This window comes from Falco biarmicus, chromosome 4, assembly GCF_023638135.1.
Source record: "Falco biarmicus isolate bFalBia1 chromosome 4, bFalBia1.pri, whole genome shotgun sequence".
NCBI classification, from domain to species: Eukaryota; Metazoa; Chordata; class Aves; order Falconiformes; family Falconidae; genus Falco; species Falco biarmicus.
The window spans coordinates 109,087,100-109,109,664 of record NC_079291.1 but is presented as its reverse complement, the minus strand read 5'-3'; the positions used below and the strand labels follow the sequence as shown (position 1 = coordinate 109,109,664).

At 42.6% G+C, this 22,565-nt stretch overlaps 1 protein-coding gene across 7 annotated transcripts in view; it reads right to left on the bottom strand.

Moving 5' to 3' along the window:
* Window positions 1-22,565, bottom strand: part of IQSEC1 (IQ motif and Sec7 domain ArfGEF 1) — a 348,442-nt gene that overhangs the window by 266,310 nt on the left and 59,567 nt on the right. For 6 of the 7 annotated variants that reach the window (XM_056336363.1, XM_056336364.1, XM_056336366.1 and 3 more), the window contains exon 2: window positions 5,025-5,054. The exons of the other annotated variant lie outside the window; for it this stretch is intronic. In XM_056336363.1, coding sequence (XP_056192338.1) covers window positions 5,025-5,054 — 30 coding nt within the window. The remainder of the gene's footprint in view (window positions 1-5,024; window positions 5,055-22,565) is intronic. 7 annotated transcript variants of the gene reach the window in all.

Genomic DNA, 22,565 nt, shown 5'->3' with positions numbered 1-22,565 from the left:
TTTACATGAAATTAGCCTTTTTGCATGGCCCTCAACTAACACAAAACTTTACACCTCCTCCATCTATTTACTTACTGAGAAGAATTACAGACCGAGACTTTTCTTTTGGATCAGCTAAATTATTTAGCTGATGTTTTCTGCACAGCTAGTGCTCTACTGACCCTCTTCTTTTTTTTAATTAACCTTCAGGTTCTCCCCTCTTCCCTTGCATTTTTCTTAAGTTAGTTATGTGGATATTCACGGAACACCACAGGTTTCTGGCAACAGCCTTGGCACCTCTCAGTTCAGGAGCCATGAGAACACCCTGCTTTTATGCAGTATTGTTACTTTAGAGTTTACCCCGTTCATTTCTCCTTTCAAAAGCACACAACTGGAAAGAAACACAAAACCCTAAAGAGGACAGGTGAATTCCAGTGGTCTGACTGAAGATTTATTTTGCACAGGGTGGCTGCTGGGACAGGGTCTGGGAGATGCTCTGCGCTGCTGACGACCAACTGACACACCAGCTGTAGCAGTGTTACACCAGCAATACCATGGAGCAATTGTGTGGAGTAGCTACAGTCATCTCAAACATAATTAATTTCACCTCTTTTACTGGCAGAAAAGCAGCAAAAGAATACCTAGGGAAATGGTTAATTAAATCTTAGGTCTCTGAGCCATTCATACTACTGTTAATCTCTTAGAAGAATAAAAATGGGAAAGGAAGGCAAGCCAGAACAGAGGTATTGTTTCTGGAGAGGTTTTAGAGGTTTGCTCATCAGCGATGCTTACTGATCTTCTGAGTCCCTCTGCACCTCGTATGCTGCTTGAATCCTCCATTCTGCTGCCTTGTGCTCCTGAAAACACGCAGGGTCCACAGAAGACTTAAGAGGAACGTCTTCTGGTTACTAAACCTTGAGACATGCTATTCTTGCAAATTTTAGTATGATAGATTATACGACATATATACAGTCATATCTGTAACTGTCAGGTCATGCTACTAAATATTAGAATTGCTTGTAAACCAAATTAAATTTTCTGCTGAAAACATACGAAGACAGATAATCAAAAAGGACCATCACACTGACAATTTCATAGCTCACTGTGTATGTGTTCATTACATCTGAGAATGCAATTTATCCATTTTAATAGATTTAACAAATACCTAGACTTGAAAATTACAGGGCATTCACCAAAAGGAAACCAATGCAAGTTTATTACAGTACAACAATATTATATGCAGAAAGAGTTTTAAGGGCTTGCACAAACAATAGGATAGTGGTGTTTTGGTCACATAATGAGAAAGCCAAGGTGTGTGGGGGGGGGGAATCAAGATGATTGTTAATTGTTTCAGTGTATTACCTGGAATCATGTTGCTTTTCTGCATTAGCTTTGTCTCTGCAGTCAGATTCAGCATTTGCTGCATTTCAGGACGCTTCAAAACATTCTTTGGATAAATTTTCATCATTATGACAAGCTATAAAGCTACTGAAAAACAAATGCACCAAGGCAATAACTTTTGCAACTGAGCAACAGTATAAAATTCTAGGGTATCACTTGTAGTGGATATTCCATTTCAGCCTGGAAAATGCCAGCTATTCCAAATCTCTCAGACAAAAGTCTGATTACACTCAACTGGCAGAGACTAAACCGAACTGAGGGATTCCCAGTCCCATGGCACGACTGGTGCCAGACTGGCATGGCCTGCCAGCCCCAGCTGCACATCACAGCTGGGGGAAGGAGGGGGGGGGGGGGTGGGGTGGAGGGAAAGACAGGGACAAAACAAGCCAAAAAACCCCACAACATACATTTATTTGCCTGCCCTTTGGAATCCTAATTCTTCTATGTAATGCTCAGAGTTCTAAGAAAAACTTCTAACAAGACCCTCCTAGAAGAATTAAAAAGTTTAACAAGGATGGCGGTGGTGCAGGTTTGGCAGGAAGCAGGGAGGGAAGGGAGAAGGATGAAGCTGATGCAGAGCAGAGCTGCTCCACAGCTCGATGCCCACGCCATCCAGCGCTGACCCACACGGAACCAGCGCTGACCCACACGGAATTCAAGAGAGCGATCTGTTTCTCTCTCTGCATCTGCTAGAAGTGCAAAAGTAAAAGCTAATCACTGCACTGGGTCGCCTCGTACCCCCGGTAGCATTGAACATGAGAACGGTCTTGCTCCTGTGTCACAAGCCACTGGACTGTCCTAGGATACAGGTTTCCAGTGACAGACGTGCTGAGCTAGCCATCCATCTGATCTCAAAGCAATCTCCTGGCAGAAAGGATGTAAAAAAAAAAAAAAAAAAAAAAAACACCCAACCAACCACCACAGCGGCTTCTCTATTTACAGTGATCCTTTTATCTTCAGTGCTCATGCTAGAGTCAAATGCTACAATCCTGATACTTTCACTTACCAACCGCAAACATAAGCCCTTAACTAACCTCAGCATTGGTGCAGTTAGTGCTGAGCCAATACGTTTTACTCCTGGCCCCTCACCTGCTCGCAGCTCCTTGCCATGCTTCACTCCACAGACCCAACTGAACAATCTGGCAGAAGATGCTGGCACAGTACAGTCAGCACACGGATCTGCCAGTATTTTCCTGGTATTTCCATGAGGAGGAATGATGTTTAAGCACTATCCCCTAGACTGACCCGATTTCATCTGAGATGATTACACTTCATCTTCATTTGGCAGAAATCAAGGAAAACAGTCTGAAGCAAATTAACCACAATGTAAAGCATCTAGCCAGACACAGGTAAAGAGCTAAGTGAGCTTTTGCCCAAGACAAGACGAAAGCTGACCAGGATTCTATGCAGGCAGAAACATAAAAGCATGTTCTCGGGACATTTCACCTCTTCTCTGAAGAAACACAACTTGAGAGAGAGGATGGAAGAGCCGGATGGAAAGACCATTCCAGGAGGAATATGGCTCTGCCTCCTGCTTGCACTGCCTGCTACCGCATGCATCTCTTCGCCTAATTTTAGGTTATCACAGAAGTCTGGAACTGTCCTGGAGTAACTCAAGTGCATGCTGAATAACAGCATTAATTCACTGAACAGCCTCAAACCAGAAGATTATAGCCGCGCTCCAAGCCTCACGCTGCCTGCCCGCAGGTTTCCGTATAGAACACGTGCTGCTGATTGTCACTATCACAACCCTGATGCCTGCGCATGGGAGAAACATGCTCCCTGTAGTAGTGCCAGTTTCTACAGACGCACCGAGTCTGAGCAGACCCTTCCTCTAAGGTGTGGAATTTATCTGGCCAGACATGTAAACGTTATTCTACCAGTCTTGCAGCCCAGCCCCTTCACCCAGCAGCCAAACGACACATGCACACCCCGCAATGAAATCATCTCGGTTCACCGACGCATGCTACAGCGAGGGCTGGAGCTCTGGTAACACTGGGGTTTAGGTAGCACCCAAACCAGATCTGAAGTAACTGGCTTTCAGCTGCATCTCCACACTACTTAAATGCCTCAAAATACAGCCTCTAAGAGAGGAACTTGACTCTCGGGGTGCTCAGCAGCTGCTTCCACATCTGGATGCTCAGATCCTGCAGGAGACTCTGCAGTTTGAAACCAGAACGACTGTCAGGGGTTGAAATGTGACCTCAGTTATAGTTCTGTAAATTCTCATGCCAGTGGACTTATTTTTTCTTTGCGATAGCTGATCAGCACTAGCCTTTCCACAGCTTGCCAGCACATTGGCAACTCCCATTGGGAGTTAAAAATCCCCAAGGAATAAAGCTCCAACATCTTCCTACGATCTGGACTGCAGCAGCTTGCCATTTGGTCCGGGGCAGCTGCTGTTTATTCAAATATGTTACAGCTTCCATATATTCAAATATGTTACAGCTTCCATATATTCAAATATGTTACAGCTTCCCCGGCAGAGCCTCGAGCTCAGCTCAGTGCCATACACTGATCTGAAATTCTGCTTGATGAAAAAAAAAAAAGCATTTCAGAGGGTCTCGGAACACTTCCTGGAGACCCCTGTTTTTCTGATATCAGATCAATTATTCTGCAATTCACCTGTTTCTGTGGATAGTCTGCACACCTATCAATAAGAATTGGATTTTTAATTCTGCAAGGGAAGGTCTTGGCTTTGTTTTTTGTTGTTGGGTTGGGGTTTTTTTTTGCTGTGTTGTTTTTGTTGTTCTTTTAAAAAAGAAAAAAAAAGAAAAAAACCCACACAAATAAAATACCGCTTCCTTAGATGCAAAGTCCTGATAACCCCTAAAACAAGCTCCAGGGTATTACAGCGAACCCACAGACAGTATTTTGGATCTTGTTATCATTGATAAATGGTCACACTGCTTAAGAATCAAGGCATCTGCTTGATTGTAACAGTCTAATGAACATGGAACACTTTCAGATTCAAGTATGTAACTTCAACATTTCAGTCCTCTTCAGAGCACATGTACTCTGCAAGTCCGACTCTCACAGCCAAATTTCCAGAGATAGGTTTTAAAAAAGTATCCTTAACAAGTATAAAATACTGAATAAGTTAAAAGTAAAGTACCTGATAACTACATTAAATTCCCTAAATTATCTCAATCTTCCAAGTGCATAACGAGTATTGTAATAAGTCAATGAACGTTCTTGCTGTCAAGTAAAGAAGAGGAAACTACTAAGAAAGCCTGAACACGTACATGGACTTCTCCCCAGCACGGATGCTCCCCCAAAAACTGGCAGGCAGCTGGCTCACAGCTTTGCCAATACAAATGACTACGGAGTATGTATTTGGACTGAAAACAGTGAAAATGAACTACAAATAACCTCTTCCAATTATCAAAACTAATAGAACAGTCTTAAACCATACTGGAGACAGAAGCGTTTAGGAAATATCATGTTATCTATTACTGAACTTATCCAAGATTGAAGATCCTTTATTCAAAATACAAATGGCATGCTAAGTAGTACCAATAAAATCCACATTTAAAAAAAAAATCTGTTTCAATTGAACACTTTCAAACAAAATTATGCTTTTGAAATACAGTATTTCCTTAGACCAAAGACGTCAAGACAGAAAAAATACAATATACACATACCTGATGCTTCTTGAACTTTCACCTTCAGACCTGTAAAGTAATACACAAATATTTAGGACATAATTACTTCTAGCATTTATAAGCCAGACAGTCTAAAAATGCTAGACTTTCTGATGCATTCTCTCCCTTTGTATTTCAGTTAGTTTTTCTCAGGCTTGTTGTACTTTCCCTACTAATAACACATTTAAAGAAACCAGTCTAAGTTTAGAATAGATCTATTAGAAGTTAAAAACCAGTTAACAGTGGAAGCCAGTGACCACAATACTAAAATATGGGCTGAGACCCTCTGAACCCTCAACAAAGACCTTCTTTACATGCGCAATAACAAAGATTTATGTTCCATATTTGCAAGTGAAAAGCACCAACCTCTAACATTATTCTAGAAGCAGATTAGCTTGTACCTTTGTACTTTTTTTTTTTTTGCTTTTCTTCACTCTGTAGCTGAAAAGATCATAGGCAAATACATTTAGGAATCTAATCCCCAGGCTTAATAGGCACTACGCAGAAAGGGCTAAGGCTTGCAAATAAAAGTAATTTGAAATATTTAAAAACCCACACTTGTCTGAATTTCATACATGTATAAAGATGAGAGAGAAGATATACCAAGTTACAGAACTTAAAGAGTATAGTTTTTCAAGGTGAGATAATTTTATCTAAACAGGAACAAAGCCTCTCCCCCTTCCCTCTCCAATATTTTTAAAGTAACGGAATTTAATTTAGTGTCATTCATACAAACAAGGTTTCCTTCTCCAAAGAGGAACCTAAACACAATACTCCCAGCAATTCACCAACACAAAATCCAGAAGAAAACGTACAACCATGTGTGCCCAGTTCCCCTCCTTCCCCACTCCAAAATAATCCAGCCTCAGCGCTACAGAAGCCTTAAATACATCAGTAGGCTCTGCAAAACCAGGAAGCAGACAAAGCAACGCAGAAGACTCCAGAGCAAACCAGCCTCAGAACACCCCTTCCACATCATCTTACCAGGGACCCAAATAAAAAGGTGATCAATATGAACTTGCAAAATTTAGCACTTAAGCAACAACATGCTAGCACTGAAGTTGCCTCCTCAAAATCAAAGACAAAGGTATTTCCTCAGGAACTAAAGAATCTTCCCTAGTTTGACTGAAGTGGGGAACAACACAACAAAAAAACCCACAGCCAATTTGATACTAGAATGACCTCCATCTCCAATGATAACTTGTATGTTATGCTAGAGGCAGTAAAAAAAGTTATGGCTAGTACGTTTTGTAACTCTAATGCTAGAAAGCAAAAAGTATTAAATATCAGAATCTATTTTAGAAATTGGTAGCAAAAATTGATTATTTGTTGGGGGTTTTTTCCCCCTTTATTACATGCTCTGACATTATCTTTAATTTCTTCAAGCTCAAAGAAGTCTAGATGATTTTAAAAGCCCAAGTTGAGGAAAGGAGGAACGGAGGAGCACAGCCCCCTGCCCCATGAGAGCCTGGCAGCAGCAGGAGAGTTGCAATTCAGTGGGCTGAGCGCAGGGGACAGAAAGGTGGCCAGGTATACCTACAAGCAGGCGTATCAGTATGTTTCTGACAGCTGACATCATCGAATACTGTATAAGAGAAGAGAAATTAGCACAGTGGAAAATTCTTTTGCCCAAAGCAAAGTGAATCCACTTCTGCCTGGAAAGCAGAGTGCTGTAAGCAGCCACACGGCACAATCTCAGCCTGCAACACCCAGCAAAGTGGAGAACCCACAAGGTTTGCTGCAGAGCTGAACTCTGTTTCAATATACACTCTTCTGAAATCGTTACAATGGTCTTTTTACTTGAGATGAAGAGTCACCACTGCTTTTCATTTAAGGAAGTATAGTTTTCGTTTAACAATCTCTGTCACCACTGTAAAAAACTTCCTGTAGCATCTCATGTACCCGAATGCAGTACCTACCCATACAAAGACCTTAACAGCTCTGAGAATTTGAGTGTTACTGGCATCATTATCTGTTATCACAAGATTTATTTTACTGCACATTAGAAAGAATTTATAAAACAACATGGAATGGAAAAACAATCCCACAAATCCACACCCAGAAAAGCTCTTAAATATTCAAGAGAGAACACTTTGCCAGTTCTTGGTAACGAAGACAGGATCTGATATCAAATGGCTTTACATCCAGCTGCATTACTTCATTGTATTGAAGACATTGCAACATACCGACCTGCGCAAGACATCAGCAGTGGCTGCATTCCAACCCAGCACCCTGCCCTATTACCTAGCAGCCCGACTCTGCCTGCACACGCACCCCTCAACACATCCAAGAGGGACCAGAGCAGAGGGGAGGAGAGGACGGCCACAGGACTAAATTCTATCCTCAGACTGCAGCTTTATGAATCCCAAGCTGGCACAGTGTTAATTCATCAGTTCCCGTGCTTCCCTTCTCATTTTTTCAAAGCCTGTCCGTCACTTCAAGTGGTCACGTTTTTAGACACACTTACATATTCTGATAGACAACAGGCAACATCACAGTAGCTTTTTTCTACACAGTTATCTAACCCCTGACAGCCACATGAATGCAAGGGGAGGCAGAGAAATAAGCTCACCTATGCATCCCCATGAGTAATAAAAAAATTAATGAATTAAGTGTTTAACTGACAACTTCCCACACTCAGTTTTCAGCAAATTACATCTTGCAGAACATACACCTTGCAGTTGAAAAAGATGTTACGTGTAATTGCTTGTGCCTTTCAAGTTTTCAACTACAGCTGAGACAACTGCATTTTTAATGTCTGAATTTTCTGCCTTTCCTTGACCAGAATGACAAAGGGGAAACGTCTTTAGGCACTCAGAGTATTCTGCGGTCACCCAAAGCAGCAAGCAGCCATCCTAGACCATCTCCCCATCAACTCACTATTCCTCTTGCTAAAGCTCCAGAAGGATTTTAGCTAAGGCAAGGCTACAGGGTAAAGGCTGAGGGAAGATGGACCACCAGCCCTTCTTCATTTCGGGGATCCCCAAAGGTTAACCAAAAAAAAAAAAAAAAATCCAAGGCTAAAATTTACTGGAGTAGATTCCAAAGAGTTATTCAGAGATGGTCAGTTTTACTCAGGGAACGAGTGAGGAATTGGTTTGCAGGGCTGAACGAACATGCTACTGAAAAAAGCCACCACATGTAGTTTGGAATAAGGCATTAGGTTTTCTTTACGCATTTTTTTAAAAGCCAGGAATTTGGATCAATATTTAATGTTTCTGCTCACACTGTAAGTATGTGCTGGGCTTTGGATTTTTCTTTTTCCTTTTGACCCAGACAGAAGAAATGATACTGTCACTGCTGAAACAAGGAGAAAGGTGACAAAATTTCTGGCAATATACCACATTATTTCTTTTAAGGTAGACCTTAAAGTGGGGAAAGGCTACAATATATATAATATCTTCTATGCTACACTATTTTAAACAGAATATATTCTGTTTAGATAAGTTGTATCAGCCATGTGATAAATGTCATGCAGCTTTCTCCAGGATCTCTCATCTCTGGCTGGTTTCCAATATTTCATTTTGAGCAGAACTAAATATTAACTCACACACCCCATTAAAGTACAAGTTTGTGTCTTCTTCCTGACCCCAGGGACTTCATTCTCAGTAGGAAATAGGGCAAAACACATCCTCCTGAGGCTGTTACAGCCAACAGCAGCAAGAGTGACTTTGCTGTTAGAAGTATTTACCATCGTCCCATTGCAAGCAGAGGCCAGCAGGAACAGGTACTATCACAACAAACCTTGAACCAAAAAACAAGTGCAAAGAAACCCAAAAAAACCCAGTACTTCAGGCTTGCAGGAGACCACAAACCAAAGTAACGATTAAAATCCTGAATTATTTTTGTTTAGTTTAAACGAAGTACTGCCATCACCCGCCACCTGTCAGTCTGCATCTGTGAAAACTGGAGATTTCAGAAAACATCTCCATTCACATTACCAAAATGACTCACTATCTTTTGCTCTGCATACCCAAGGAACAGTCACCGCTGTCCTCTTACAGATACACCGAGCAGGGCAATGACAAAAAGTGTCTTGGCTTCCAGTTGCAGAGGCAGTTGGCAATTTTTCTACAAAACATCCTTGGTGGGAGGTTTTCAGCTCGTAAAAACTGAAAGCCAGGAATATCACAATTTGGACAAAATCTTTGAGCCAAGCACAAGACACAAAAGCCACTCAGACTGAGAACGTGAGAGGTTCCCCTCCCGGCCAGCAAGTCTCCTGTTCATTTAGGTGACAGCAGGGGCTTAAGCCCCCGAAGCAGCCCAGCTTCAGAGGCAGAGCTCACTCCACGGCTCTTCCTCACTCCGAAGGTCTCAGCACATCTCTGGCTCGCTCCAGCAGGAAACGTTCAATTCTCTCCATTATTCCCTCCTCTTAAAGGAATAATAAACAAGCTGAAAGCCTTATGTCATCTGATTATTTGTTTACACTTAAAGCTATACTTAGAAGTGAAACAGCACAATGTAAAGCTGCTTCCGTCTGACTCATGAAGTAATCATTTTCAGAATAAAATATCGTTCATAACCATTACGGCATATTATATCGGCTGATATACACAACCACCCCTGCAACAATTTCCAGCTAAGCAGACACTTTATCTAGGCAATGAGCAGAGTTATGGCAATGTTCTAAAAAAACAGGTTATATGGAAAGTAGAAACAACAGTTTCAAAACTCTGCCTGCCTAAGCTTCATATTCAGGATGCAAAATTTTGCATGACATGGCAAGGTAGACCAAGAGGCAAAAGCAGAACCAGAACCTCACTGTAAACCCCCCAAGTGGACAGGGCTTCAGTACAGCTTCACCGCCCCACACGCGCCCGCGTGGTACCCAGCCCAGCCGTACCTCCTCACCTAGAGCTGTCACTCCCGTCAGAACAAACAAACTGGGTAAAAGCCAAGGTTTGCAACAGCACGGCAAACCTCCATGCTAAGTAATCATACTCCATCTGAAATACATCATCTTCTTGCAAGCCACAAGAACTAATTTTATTTCAGTAGGAGACCTACCACAGGTATGAGTATACAGTAACCACAGACTAAAGAGCACTAATTTCATTTTTTATGAAAATTGAACCAAATCTTTATAGCACAAATACTACAACAAATGCATTTGATGAAGCCTTGCGCTGAGCACAGAACTTGCCTCAAGAAAGAAAACTACACCTGTTCCAGGCTGTTCATTTGTAATATGTTAAGACTTTCAGCATTTGTAATGCAGATGAACAGATTACCTTCAAGGAAAAAAGCTTCAGGAAGAATTCATTAAGGGCTCCATAAACAGTACTACTCATATCACGACTAGGCATTAGCATGTTTCAGTATAAAGTTGCTATACATTTATGTTCTGAGCAGCAATTCAAAACAAGGCAGATGTTGCCAGGAAACTTCCAGGCCCCCATCTAAAGGCTATTAGCACTTCCTAGGATTTTTATTTTCATCTACTGCATCTGAGCAATGTTATGTGCCCCTATGGATCACAGCAGATGAGCAATACTCTGTTAAGAAACACTCATTTCCAGGAGTCTGACAAGAGCGGCTCTGCTTGCTGCACATACAGTCGTAACAGACACCCCCAAGCCCACCGAGCCCCGCGGCCAGCACGCCCCTGCCCTTCTGCCAGGGCGTCTAGGTCAGCACCAGCACGTTGCCAGTGAAGCCCAGAACACTACGCCCTGTAACACAGACCTATGGAACGGAGGTCTTCCTTTCCAAAAAAATGGGTGAGCTTGCAAGGCTCTGTGTATCAGACAGGGTCCGAAAAATTCTGCTGGGCTGGACTCTAAAGAGCAGTGACAAAATATTAAGCATAGTAAGACCTGTCCCGTCAGTAGCATTTTAACAAGGTAAGTTTCAGGATGAGGAAAAACTATGAATTCCACCACTAATTATAGCCTTTTCCTAAGTATTTTATTATTATGCATAACAGAATGAAGGAACAAGCACTTGCTGCAAAAACATGCTCTTGGATCTGCCCATCACAATGGTAACAGAAAAAAAAAATCAATTACAGAAGTACAATTACTGCACTGCATTTTGATTTAATACTGAGATAAACCCCCTATCATTCACAGTAGGAAAACTTCTATTTTCACAGATTATTTGAGAGCAGTAATACCCTAACAGTTTTTCTGTTCTTTTCCAAATAATATGAAAAAGTTCAATGGCCATCTTGAATATAGCACTTCCATTTGGTTTGGCATCCTCCAGGACAGGGTCTAAGAACTTTCCACAAAACAAAAAGTTTCTTTCAGAAGGTTACATGTGTCAAGTCACACATGATGCACATTAGGGTTAGGAACAGGTAAGATGCTGCTAGTAATGAACAGTCTGTGGAAAGAGATGTCTGAAGTCAGAATAAAGATAAGCTCAAAGACATCAAAGGAAAAAGCAGTGTAAACAGAGTTTCCCCATTGCAATGCCAATCAAGGGGGGTTTACTACTTCATTCTTCAGAGGTATGTTTCTGAAATCAAGTTATCTGCATACTGAGAACAGAAAAAGCATAGAGAAGTTTTTCCTTGAAAAGAATAACAACAGAAGGAGACTCACATGTCACAGATGTGATTTTTTTTAAAAAAAAAAAAAAAACGTAAACTGCTAGAAGTGTTCCAACATCACAAACCAGAACAATTATTTACCTAACAGAATAGAAAGATGTGAAATTTTGTTTTAGTGAACATCAAGCATTTGACCTAGCAATATTCAACAAACTCAAAATACTCAGGACTGGCATCTAACCAACAGCCTTAAAACCTGGCACCACAGGTTTGTCTGTCGTCATTATTTCACCTCCCAAATAATGACTAGACGTATTGCCGGGGGGGCGGGGGTCTTAATACAAGATGACGGAAGTTGCTAGAGCATCTCCACATCCATCTCTTCTGCCCTAAAGCCTACATGAACTGAACAGGAGATAGACAGCAGTGATTAGCACCACCCAAACACCAGCACTAGAAATGGAACAGCGATACCGGTGTGAGCAGCAAGGCTCTCGCTGCCGCACACACCAGCAGGACTCGAGCGATGCCCTTCCTCTCTGCTGCTCTCAGGCAGGTCTCACTGGATGAGGGAGCCAGCAAAGCCTTCACCCCGGAGAGGCTGTAGCTCCGCCTGAGGCGTGGAACCACTCAGCTTACTGGTGCCTCCCCCCTCCGCACATCCCTCATCCCAGTTTTGCTGTGATCCGGCAAATTACTCAGAAGTAGCCGACGGAGGGATCCGCTCACAACCCACCCCTCCTGCTGCTGCTGCTGCAATACACCCGTAACACTGGCCCACGGAGACAAGCGAGTGAGGACAGCAAGACTGGTACTGCAGAGGCACAGCCGCGACCCAACATCCCCGCTGCTTCAGCGCCATGGGAACAACAGGCCAAATAACCCCTGTGATGGTTTTATTGCACACGTAGAAATACAACCCTGTACCTCGAGAGCAGCAGCTTCATGCTCTGCAGCACCCCTCATTTCGGAAGGCTCTAGCTACGCCAGTAACTCCTTGAGGCATACGGAGAGCTTACTGGGAGAGGGGAAAGCAGCACCTTTTACAAAGGGGGAGCTACATAAAGCTAACGCAGCGATTCCCATATGCTCCAACCTCCCCAAGCCCACAAACCCGGACTGGCGATGCCAAAGCAGCAGCCAACATCGCCGCTCCGAAGCTGACCTGGAGCAGTAAGGAATCAGCATTTCTCCACCCCTGCCCGGCAGCCTGCCTGCAAGTAGGCTCTAGCTGGGATGCACGTCCTGCTGACGGGAGGCTCCCAGCCCCCGCCACGCCAGCTCCGGGCAGCTCTGGCTCTCTGGAAGTTCCAGGGCAGCTGCCCCAGGATCACAGCTGCCTGGCCAGGGAACTCCTGCCTCAGTCACTTTGCACGGGGTCTGTAATGAAGAGACTCCCACAGTCCAGACTGCTGAGTCAGTTTGAAAGATAGCACAGGGTCAACATTTATGAGATACTTCACTTTTTTCAATTATAGGAGGACCGAGAGCTGTAACACTTCCCCTCCAGCACTTTAGCTAGTCTTCACAATTGCTGCCTGAAATCCTTCAGACTAATACTGCTACCCCATTAACAACCATGTCTGATAAATCCGTTTAAGCAAAAATAAAATGGGTGATGGAACAAAATTGCACTACAGTAAAAAAGCAAGTCACTCAGCTGGGAGGTTTGAAGCCTGGCTCCCTCCACTTTTTTAATAGTGGGAACAGAGCCTGCAAGGCAGGAGCACCCCACAGCATGCTGTACCAGGACGAGCAGTCGCCTAGCTCCACCTCCAGGTTCTTCCACTGGAAACTTAAAAACTGCATGTGTGCGCCCTTCCAAGGCAGTTAGTGAAAAATATCATCGTGGAACCCCCCCCAACAAGGCACACCTCACGACTAGGCTCAGTGAAAGCCTTGGGAAGACAGAAGATGCTCTTGCCTAGAAGATGAGTCTGAGTGTTCCAGAGGTCCACGTAATCCTGAAACATTTTTTAAACATACAATTTTCACTGTATATAATCAAAGGTAAAACTGAGTGCACTTCTCATGCAGCAAACATTATACATTAAAATCAGATTTGTTTTTTCACCTTTCTATTCTTCCTTTTAACAAAAACTCAATACTTGGTAGAAGCAATTTTCCAAAAATGCCCTCTCCAATTCCAGGTACCAGAAATACATATTTTGCAGCATATCATTTGCATTATAATAAACAAACAGTTTCTAGTAAGGATTAATTCTCCTCTTGTACCATGTCACATACAAATCTTGAATTCCTCTGCGCCAGCAGCAGTAGGTGAATAATGCAGAACCATACCTCTAATTACTAAACATCCGTTCTGCTGGCTTACAGCTATACCCGTCCAGTACTTCCAGTGGGATGGTTTATTGCATTATAGAAGAGAAACAAAACAAAGGTATCAGTAAAAGCTGACATCCCCAAGCTTGATGGAACTGTAGCTCAGCAGTTTGTAAGTGCATTTGTATTGGCACTTTAAGTAGTGTCAGTTTGTATTTTACTCGTCATATTCTTCCTAGCTGTACAGCTTTGTATTGTCTCTAGCAAGTGAACAGCTCTTTTCCAGTACAGTGCATCAGTTTCTTCGAGAGATACGTATACTTTCTGTATGTATTACAGTGCTTCTATCATCAAAGCCAGAAGACACCTTTTCATCAACATAATTAAGCTGAACGCGTCACAGGATGCATAGCCTTCCAGGAAATTCCACGAGTTATAAAGGTACCAACCTCATGCTAAGGCCTCAGGACCCTTCCTATGAAGACATAGGAAAAAACCTATTCTTTGGTATTATTCCATGTTTTTAAATACTGGCTTCATGTTATGATTAATACATTAAAAGCTTTCTGTTTCATTATTCTTAACACTTCACACACTCCACTGGGCACCATCCCACCGCTCATGCACTCTGTGCATTCATAGCCTCAAAAAAACCCAGCGATACATTCTGACTGCAGAAAAGCAGGAAGAGTACAGATGTGATCGCCCATTATCCAAAGTGAAAAAGGAGTTTCAACTGAAGTCCCAAAGAGTAAAAAACTTAAAACTCATATCAGAACTACATACAAACTAAATCTGGGCTGGTACTTACGACTAATGGCTCTCATCGCAGATCATGCTTGAAAGTACACCATCTCCCACGTGAAATGGCATCGTGAAGATGAATTAAAACAAGGTAAATATACGAATCATCAGCTGAAAGATCCAATGTAAGTTATATAAAACACGCTTTCAGGCACCATTTTGAAGGGGGGCAGGGGGAAATAAAAAAAAAAGAGACAGCAGGTGCCCAATTCCCCTTGTATGCCATAGCAACAATGCAGGCAACTGCCAGTCCTGCTGCTGGAACTGCTCCTCCGTGACCAGCCCAGCGCACTCACCTGCAACACGGAATTACCACCTTATGGCAATTCTCCCCAAGCACACCGATATAAAACAGCACAGTGAACTCTACCGTGCTGGGGAAGGAGGAGGTATAACAAGAAAGAGTTCTGTATTACAGCACAACATAAGACTGAGAGCTTTAAATAGGACCCATTTGATGAGTTTATCGAATTGACTGGCTATTAGACCTATAACAGCACGTTAGCAATGGTCACTGGAACAGCACGCTATTTCAGAAAGAGCATTAACCACACTTTTTGTGTCCTGTATTTTCCCCAACTCCTATTAAAGTACCTCTAGTTTGTAGGTATTTTAAGTCACTTCAGATGCCCCCTTTTTTTAAATACAGATCTACTATAAGCAGTCTTCAAGTCTCTGCCTGCATGCACTTGTGTTTGTGGAGAAGACCCCCACACTAAGAAGCACCCTTCCATTCCAGCTGTTGGAACGCATCGCTCCTGTGGCAGTGGCCACCAAAACCTCCTAAGTCCTGACAAAGGTGTCACACAGACACTTCCAGCAGCCACGTTAAGGAAATCGATTTGGCTGCGAGCCTGGACAGGAACACTGGGAACAGCCTTAGGTAGCAGGTGCCATTTTGTCTTTTAAAGCTAAACTGTTAACCCCATACAGACACAGGTCTCTATCCACAAGAACCAGCAAATACTCATCTCCCATAGATATTCTATGATCTATTCTATATATTCTTCTATATTCTATGATAACATTCTAGTTCCATGATATTCTAAGACAAACACCAAGTGCAGCTACTGGCATATGGTCTCCATAAAGAGCTTGATAGATCTATTCCTGGACTGCCTACAGCCACTGCTGTCCAAGGAGCGTCTGTTCCAAACTCTCAGTAATCTCTGATGAGAGAATCGTAAAAAGATCAGCTTGGTGCCGCCGCCCAGCCATCGATCGCTGTGGCATATGCCACCGAGCTTCAGGCCACCAGCGGCAAGGCTGTCCTGCCCTCACCGTGCTCATCCAGGCACCTTTGAGGTTCTCCTTCCCCTTCGCATCTGAAAAGAGTTTCAAGCATCAGACAGGGTACAAAGTCCCGCGTTTTCACAAAAAGCAACCCCCTCCACAGGCTGTGCTGTGTGCTTTACATCAAGGTTATAGAGACCATCTGCCTGCTCAGTGAGAGGCGGAGGAACACGCTTCTTCCAGCATGCAAATGAAGACCCACGCTGGGCAGATGCTACCTCATACCACTGCCTGGGCAGCCTGGAACAGCCTTCCGTACCTGAATATTTAACAAAAAACAAGACACATAAAACTCAGCATACAGATGCAGCTACCTGAGGGCCCTTCTACCTAACTGGAGAAATACTGTTATTTTCTGCCCAGAAACAGCCACGTCACCTGGAGGGAAGGAAGGGGCAATTTTTTTTCTTTTCAGGGAGCACATTAATACACTGTGTGGAGACTGAACGAGCAGTGGTCCAAACACAAAGCAAGTGGGAAACAGTTTGTTCCTGCCCAAAGCATTTGCTGTCCATCTCTGGAAGGGGAGGCAATTAAACCAGAGGATAACTGAACAGGTGCCCTCTCTCAGCCCCTGCCCCAAGCAGCCCAGTGCTCACCACACCAGCACCAGCACCACCACCACAGGCCAGTTACGCTCCTCGCGGACAGGCTCATCCAGGATGCAAACCCTTCGTGTCTACTACAGAGTAGGACAGAAAGTGATCCATGGAACAGAAAATACAGACAAACAGAACACCAAGGAAGAAAGCTTTGTTTACAGAAGTCATCAACTATCCTTTCCCACCGCAGGTAGCAGTAATGGTTTTGTAAAATTAACGCCTCCGGAACATGGCATCACCGTGCTAAAAAGGCCCCGTGGTTCCCGCTTGCTTTACATGAGGTCCAGCACCAACACCTGTCTCATGAGATTAAGCAATTAGAATCTGCAGTGAAGCCAATTTATGATCTAAAGTAAGGATACTGCCAAAGAGCCATATGGAAGGCAAGTAAATATTTTGCTTTGATAAGCAGGGGGTGCTCTTAAAGTCAGTATCAGAATAAAGACTTGAATCCAAAGAGTAACTAAAGTATCTCAGGTTTAAAATCTCCCAAAACCATTCCACCTCTTTTCACGCCCCCCTCCCCCCAATTGTTTGCAATTTGTAATTGTTTACAAGAAAATAATATTGCAAAAAGTGAAATGGTGCGTACGCTTCAATTCTGTTTGAAAAACATCTCATTCTTATTCATTAATCACTTTATAAATGAGCCAATTCCTTTATTTCTTCCCCTGCAGCTGAAACTTTTCCAGCCACTTACTCCTTCCCCTCTGACCTGCAGGCGTGTTTATCCCTGCTACAGCTCAGGAACCAGTAACTTCACAAAACTCATTTAGATGTTGCTTTACAGCTCAGTTAATTGAGTGAGTTTGGGTTTTTTAATAGCTGAGGAAGTGAGAATGCAGCTTAACCTCAGAAACAATTTAGAACTGCATAGTAAATTTTTAGTATATGTAATTGCACACCAGAAATGTCTAAGGAAGTTCCATGATACTGCAACCACCTTTGCTTTATGAGCAAGTGGAAGAAACTTCCTTGCAGCAGTACAAAGTATTAAAAAGCATTAGCAATCTGTGTTCCTCTGTATGGAATATACCCACAGAAGGCATTATTCTAGCCTAAACTAAGATTGATCATAAGTGGCAAGCCACTAGAGAGGGATTACTCCTGACTGCCTTTCCACTTACAGGCAAGGCCTTACAAAGAAAGAAAAACGTCCTTAAAATTTTATTTTAAGGAGTGCATCCTTTTATCTTACATTTAAAATAACAGCCAAGATGCAAGTATGGCTTTTCAACAGTCATGGCTCCCATTAAAATACTCCCTTATAGAGGTCCTTGCCTCTAATGGCAGCTAGATGCTTTTCTGAATATGATGGTATCTACAGCAGAACCCTTTATCATCAATTTAGCCTCTAAACATGCAGTCATCAGCCATAAACGTTTAGAAAATGATCAAATCAAGCTTCATCCTTCACTTGTATCAAGTATTTGTAATTTCCTTAATAAAATTATTATTGTGCAGAGCGGTTTTGTCAAAATGTATTTTAGACATACGTGTGGATTGGTTAGATTGAGCAGCCAAGAAACCTTCAACAAGAATGAACGATTTTCCACATTTGGAATGTATGTTTTTAATCCCCAGGCTCTGGAGGTCATTACATTTCTACACTTACTTTTTACATACAACAAGATCTCACTATGTTTATTGCATAAGGAGAAAGAAGAAACAATAAAACTTCTGGGGCCATAGTTGGTGTCAGCTATCCATGCCAGGAATTCATTCAGTCATTGATCCAACAACAATTACAAATCAAAACCCAGCATCTGAAGCCTCCCTATGCAGTTTAAACCAAAGTACTTCATGGATAAAAATTTGAATATAAACTACACTTCAGTCTGATCTCAAAAGAAGCACCTGCACATTAAATTCCACACAGAGGTTATTAGACGTCTGAGTGACTTGTCATTAAAATGGCAAAGTTATCGTTTCGAAGAATAAAACAGTGCTTTCAGAGCACAAACTAGATTTCACACTAAGATGCATGAAAAGTATTAAAAGCCTGAGCGTACTTAACCTCTGCATTAACCTCAGAGCCTACACAGGCAGTTGCTGGGCTGACACCAAATACAAAGACAACCTGAAACATATGGAGGCATAAAACTGGCTCCCAGTGGAATTGGTATGGCTTTCACTGGGAAGAGACATGTCACCACGCGAGACGGGGGCTGTTTGACTTTGTCAGTCATTTTTGGTAGACGTTCAAGTCCCAGTCATTTTTTGTTAACCACGTAACGTGCCCCTGAAGTCATCCTGATTTCAGTGGCCACATGGGTATAATTCAGACCTGAGTTCTGTTGCCATCGATATAATCCTTTTCTCCAATTAAGACTGAACTCAAAAACCTGAAAAGATGAAGCCAAAACCAAGCGTACATTAGATAGAAGGCATAAAGAATGGAAGTCTTAGACGTGCTTGCTCTCACCTCAGTTAAATTTTTGGAAGCACTGTAATCGGTAACTATTAAAACTTTGCACGCAGAAAAAAAAAAAAGTTCTACTATAGGAGAAAATCCCATAGACAGGATTCTTGGCTTCCTTTTAGATGCCTGGAGGTCTCAGTTTCAATTATAACAGCTGTACACACAGCTAATGGCTTTCTTGCTATTAGTCAGATTCCACCTGTCCCTAAACCTGCAGCAGTTATTGCCTGAGCCACCCGTACACAAAACGCCCTTCCTTAGGTAATCTCGAGGTCACAAGCTCTTGAGATTATTTTGGCACTGGATGGAGCAACAAAGCCTAGTTCTTATCTTCCAGAAAATGCCTTACAAGTGTTTTGGTTGTTTAGGGGGGGTTTGTTTGATTTTTGGATCTTTTGGGTGGTATTTTGTTTGGGGTTTTTTTGTTGTTTTGGGGGGGGTGGGGTGGTGTTTTGGGAGGGGAGGCAATGCTCGGCATGGTCTCTGGAGTTTCCTTTTCTGGGGGTGGGGGGTTGTTTGCTTGTGTTGGTTTTGTTTTAGTAGGGTTTTTTAAATCTTAAAATCAGCCCCCAAATGCAAGCTTCAGTACAATTACAACTTTCAGGGAGAGTTTGAACTAATCTGTTCAGCTTTTAGAAGCATTACTTCAAATACCCTCTTTATCCTCTGTGTTACTCCAACACCCCCTGAGAGACCCCTGCACTATCAGCTTTACCTGATTTTCCCTTCAATTTGCTATTTGGTATTTTCAATTGCCTCTTGACACTGATACGCTATATTTTGTTTTTCTTTAGATCAAAGCACTCCCCAACAGCTCATACTGTTCTAGACAGAACCAATGACTCTTCAGAGGTTGTTGTTGGGGATTTGAGGGGGTATTTTTTGGCGATTCTCGTTTTTAAATCCTTACAACATTACAAAGCTAAATCACATTTAGTGTCATTGTTCCCAGTAATGTGTTTCAGACGCGATACTTGGTAGCGTACTACCCTAAGTGGCAGCAGATCATGCGTCTATCCATTTGCCCGGAGTAAGAGCACATTCACAGTTCTGCACCTTAGAGGTTAGCTCTTCCTGCTAAAAATCACCTTAACCTTTTCACATACCCCTAAAAAAAAAAAAAAGAGAGAGAGAAAGAGAAAGTTCTGTAAAAAGCAGAGTGCCACTAGGACTTCATTAAGCATTACCTTATCAAGTTGATGCCCATGGATATGGGTCCATCTGCCCCACTAGAGCTACAGCAACTGAGCTGAGAGGATCCAAGCCCTAATTCCCGCTGGGTCCGTGATGGGCAGTCTTGTTTGTTCCTTTGGCCCAGCGAGCAGAGGGCAGGACTGAAGTAAACATGGGGTTGGCTGCTGGCTCATGCAGTAACTGTGCATCCTTTCTATATATTTCTTATGTAGCGAGATAGGAAAACTTAATTTATATAATACATTTCATCTCAGCATTTTCGCTTCCTAGAAGCGGCATTCATTCCAGAGCTCTGCAGCTCCAGGACATTTAAACGGTAGTATGGCACAGCCAAGATACCGCAACAGATGCCATCTGTCCTCCTCACTGACGTTCCTCATCTCCTTTTGCCCTCACTTGCTGTGCTGAAATAACACAGAGCTCCTCAGCGCTCCCCTGCTGCCGGGAAGCCCAGGTCCATCACTTCACCTTTCAGAGGTCCCTGCCACAGAGCCCAACCGTGCCTGCATTCCAGCACACTCAGCCTTCCTCCTCCTCACTCAGGGACGCGCACTCGAGGCCCCTGCCCTGTGTTCCCAGCCCCAAGCACTGCCTTTAACAGCTCCTCTGCTGCCACTTCTTAGTCTTATTGCTCTACAACGCTCACTGCTAACAAAAAAAACAAGAGCTGCTCCTTACTCGGGCCAGCTAACACACACATTTAGGTAAGAGCACACTGGTACAAAAAAGTTTTCAAAAGGAAAGAAAATGGGGGTAGGAAGGGAAAAAAAGCAGGCGTATATCCAGTCTCAGCCACGTAACAGCAAGTTTTAGCCAAATTCAGACAGCGCTTATTTGGTTTTGTGCCTTCTGTTCAAAATACAGTAACGGGGTTTTATTTGGCTGTTGTCAAAGAAGTCTACAAACAAATGAATTTATTTTTAGCAGTGCCTGAGCTGCTAGAGAAATTTAAATAACGCCCAATGAATGGTAACTGGCACAAGCAAATGAAGTGCTGATAGTATTTGTCTGGCACTCGATACACTAATTGCTTAACCAGGCTTTGCCTTCGAGGGGCTCAGCGCTCAAAATGCGTAAGCATCATTCAGCTTTGTAAACCGACACAGGCTTGTATGCAATAGGTGTCGAACTGGGGGAAGAGCATCCGTTCAGACGCTCATCCATCAAACAGCCCATTTTTATAGTAAGTACTCTGACATTACAAAAGCAATAACATTCCACTCCTGGAAATAGCTATGCTCAAAGATCAAACACCGATGATACTCCAGAAGCTTCTTTACATACATATTGAAATTTAAGATTTCTTTTCTTTTACAATAAATCACTGTCTGCATTTGAATAGTCACTTTAGTTTATGAAATTATTTTGATGGATCACTGCTACCTGGCACAAGGAGTTCCCAAACCAATCTCTTCACATAAAAGGCAGCTCTTGTAGATAATGATTCCAGAGGCCCAGCCTAGTCTCCATTTGTGGTTACTGCAGATGTGGTATTCAATCACTGCTGAACAGGGGCCAAGGACGGCACAGATACAATGGGGTAAGCACATTTCGCTTGAAAACACATCTGTACATTTGCAAGCTGCACCAAGTTTCTGCTCTACATATAGTCGTTGACACAGACCTTTACAATTCCACACTAAGTGCCACGCAACTAGAAGGTTTTCAGTACAATTCCTTCTTTAGATAATCGCCAGCTTTTCAGGTTTTAGCAAAGATTAGGCACCTATGCATTTGTATGGCAGCAAATTTTTCTGCAGAGGCAGAGAAGTGGGAAGACGGCAGGAGACAGTGTATTTTTGTGCATTGCAAGTCTGTCCTTATTATAAGTCCCTCATTATATAGATATATGTTAGGCCACTATCAAAAAGTGTAATTCCTACACAACCACAGCAATACTAACTTTATTCTAACTAGTGCAAGAGATGATAGCAGCAAGGACATGATGATTCCCATAGCGATATCAGCACAAAATGTACCAGTTTACTAAAAACGCTCTGTCTTTCGGCCACTGAAGCCTTTTCAGCTGCATCTTAATTGTCACAATTCTTTGAACTGTAATGAGAAGAAAGTTAGGAGGTATGTCCATTAGTGGCGGATTATTTTTCTTAACCCGAAACAGAGAAGTATATATGTTTCTTCAGAAGAATTACAAATATCCAAACACAATTAAACTTAAAACCAGAATAAATCCCATAATACAGGATTTAGAGGACATCTGGTCCTTGTTACTTTTGTACAGAAGAGTACACACTGTATGGATTTAAACCTTATTAGGACCACCTTTCATCTTTTTAGTGCCGTTTACTTTGGGTGAGGAGGCTGAAGAGAGGGAAACTCTGTTCCCAGCCCCTAGCTCAAAAGCAGCGGTTCATTGAATTTGATACACTTGGCTGTGTATGCTGCATCAAGTCTACCAGCCAGTATTTTCTGTGAACGCG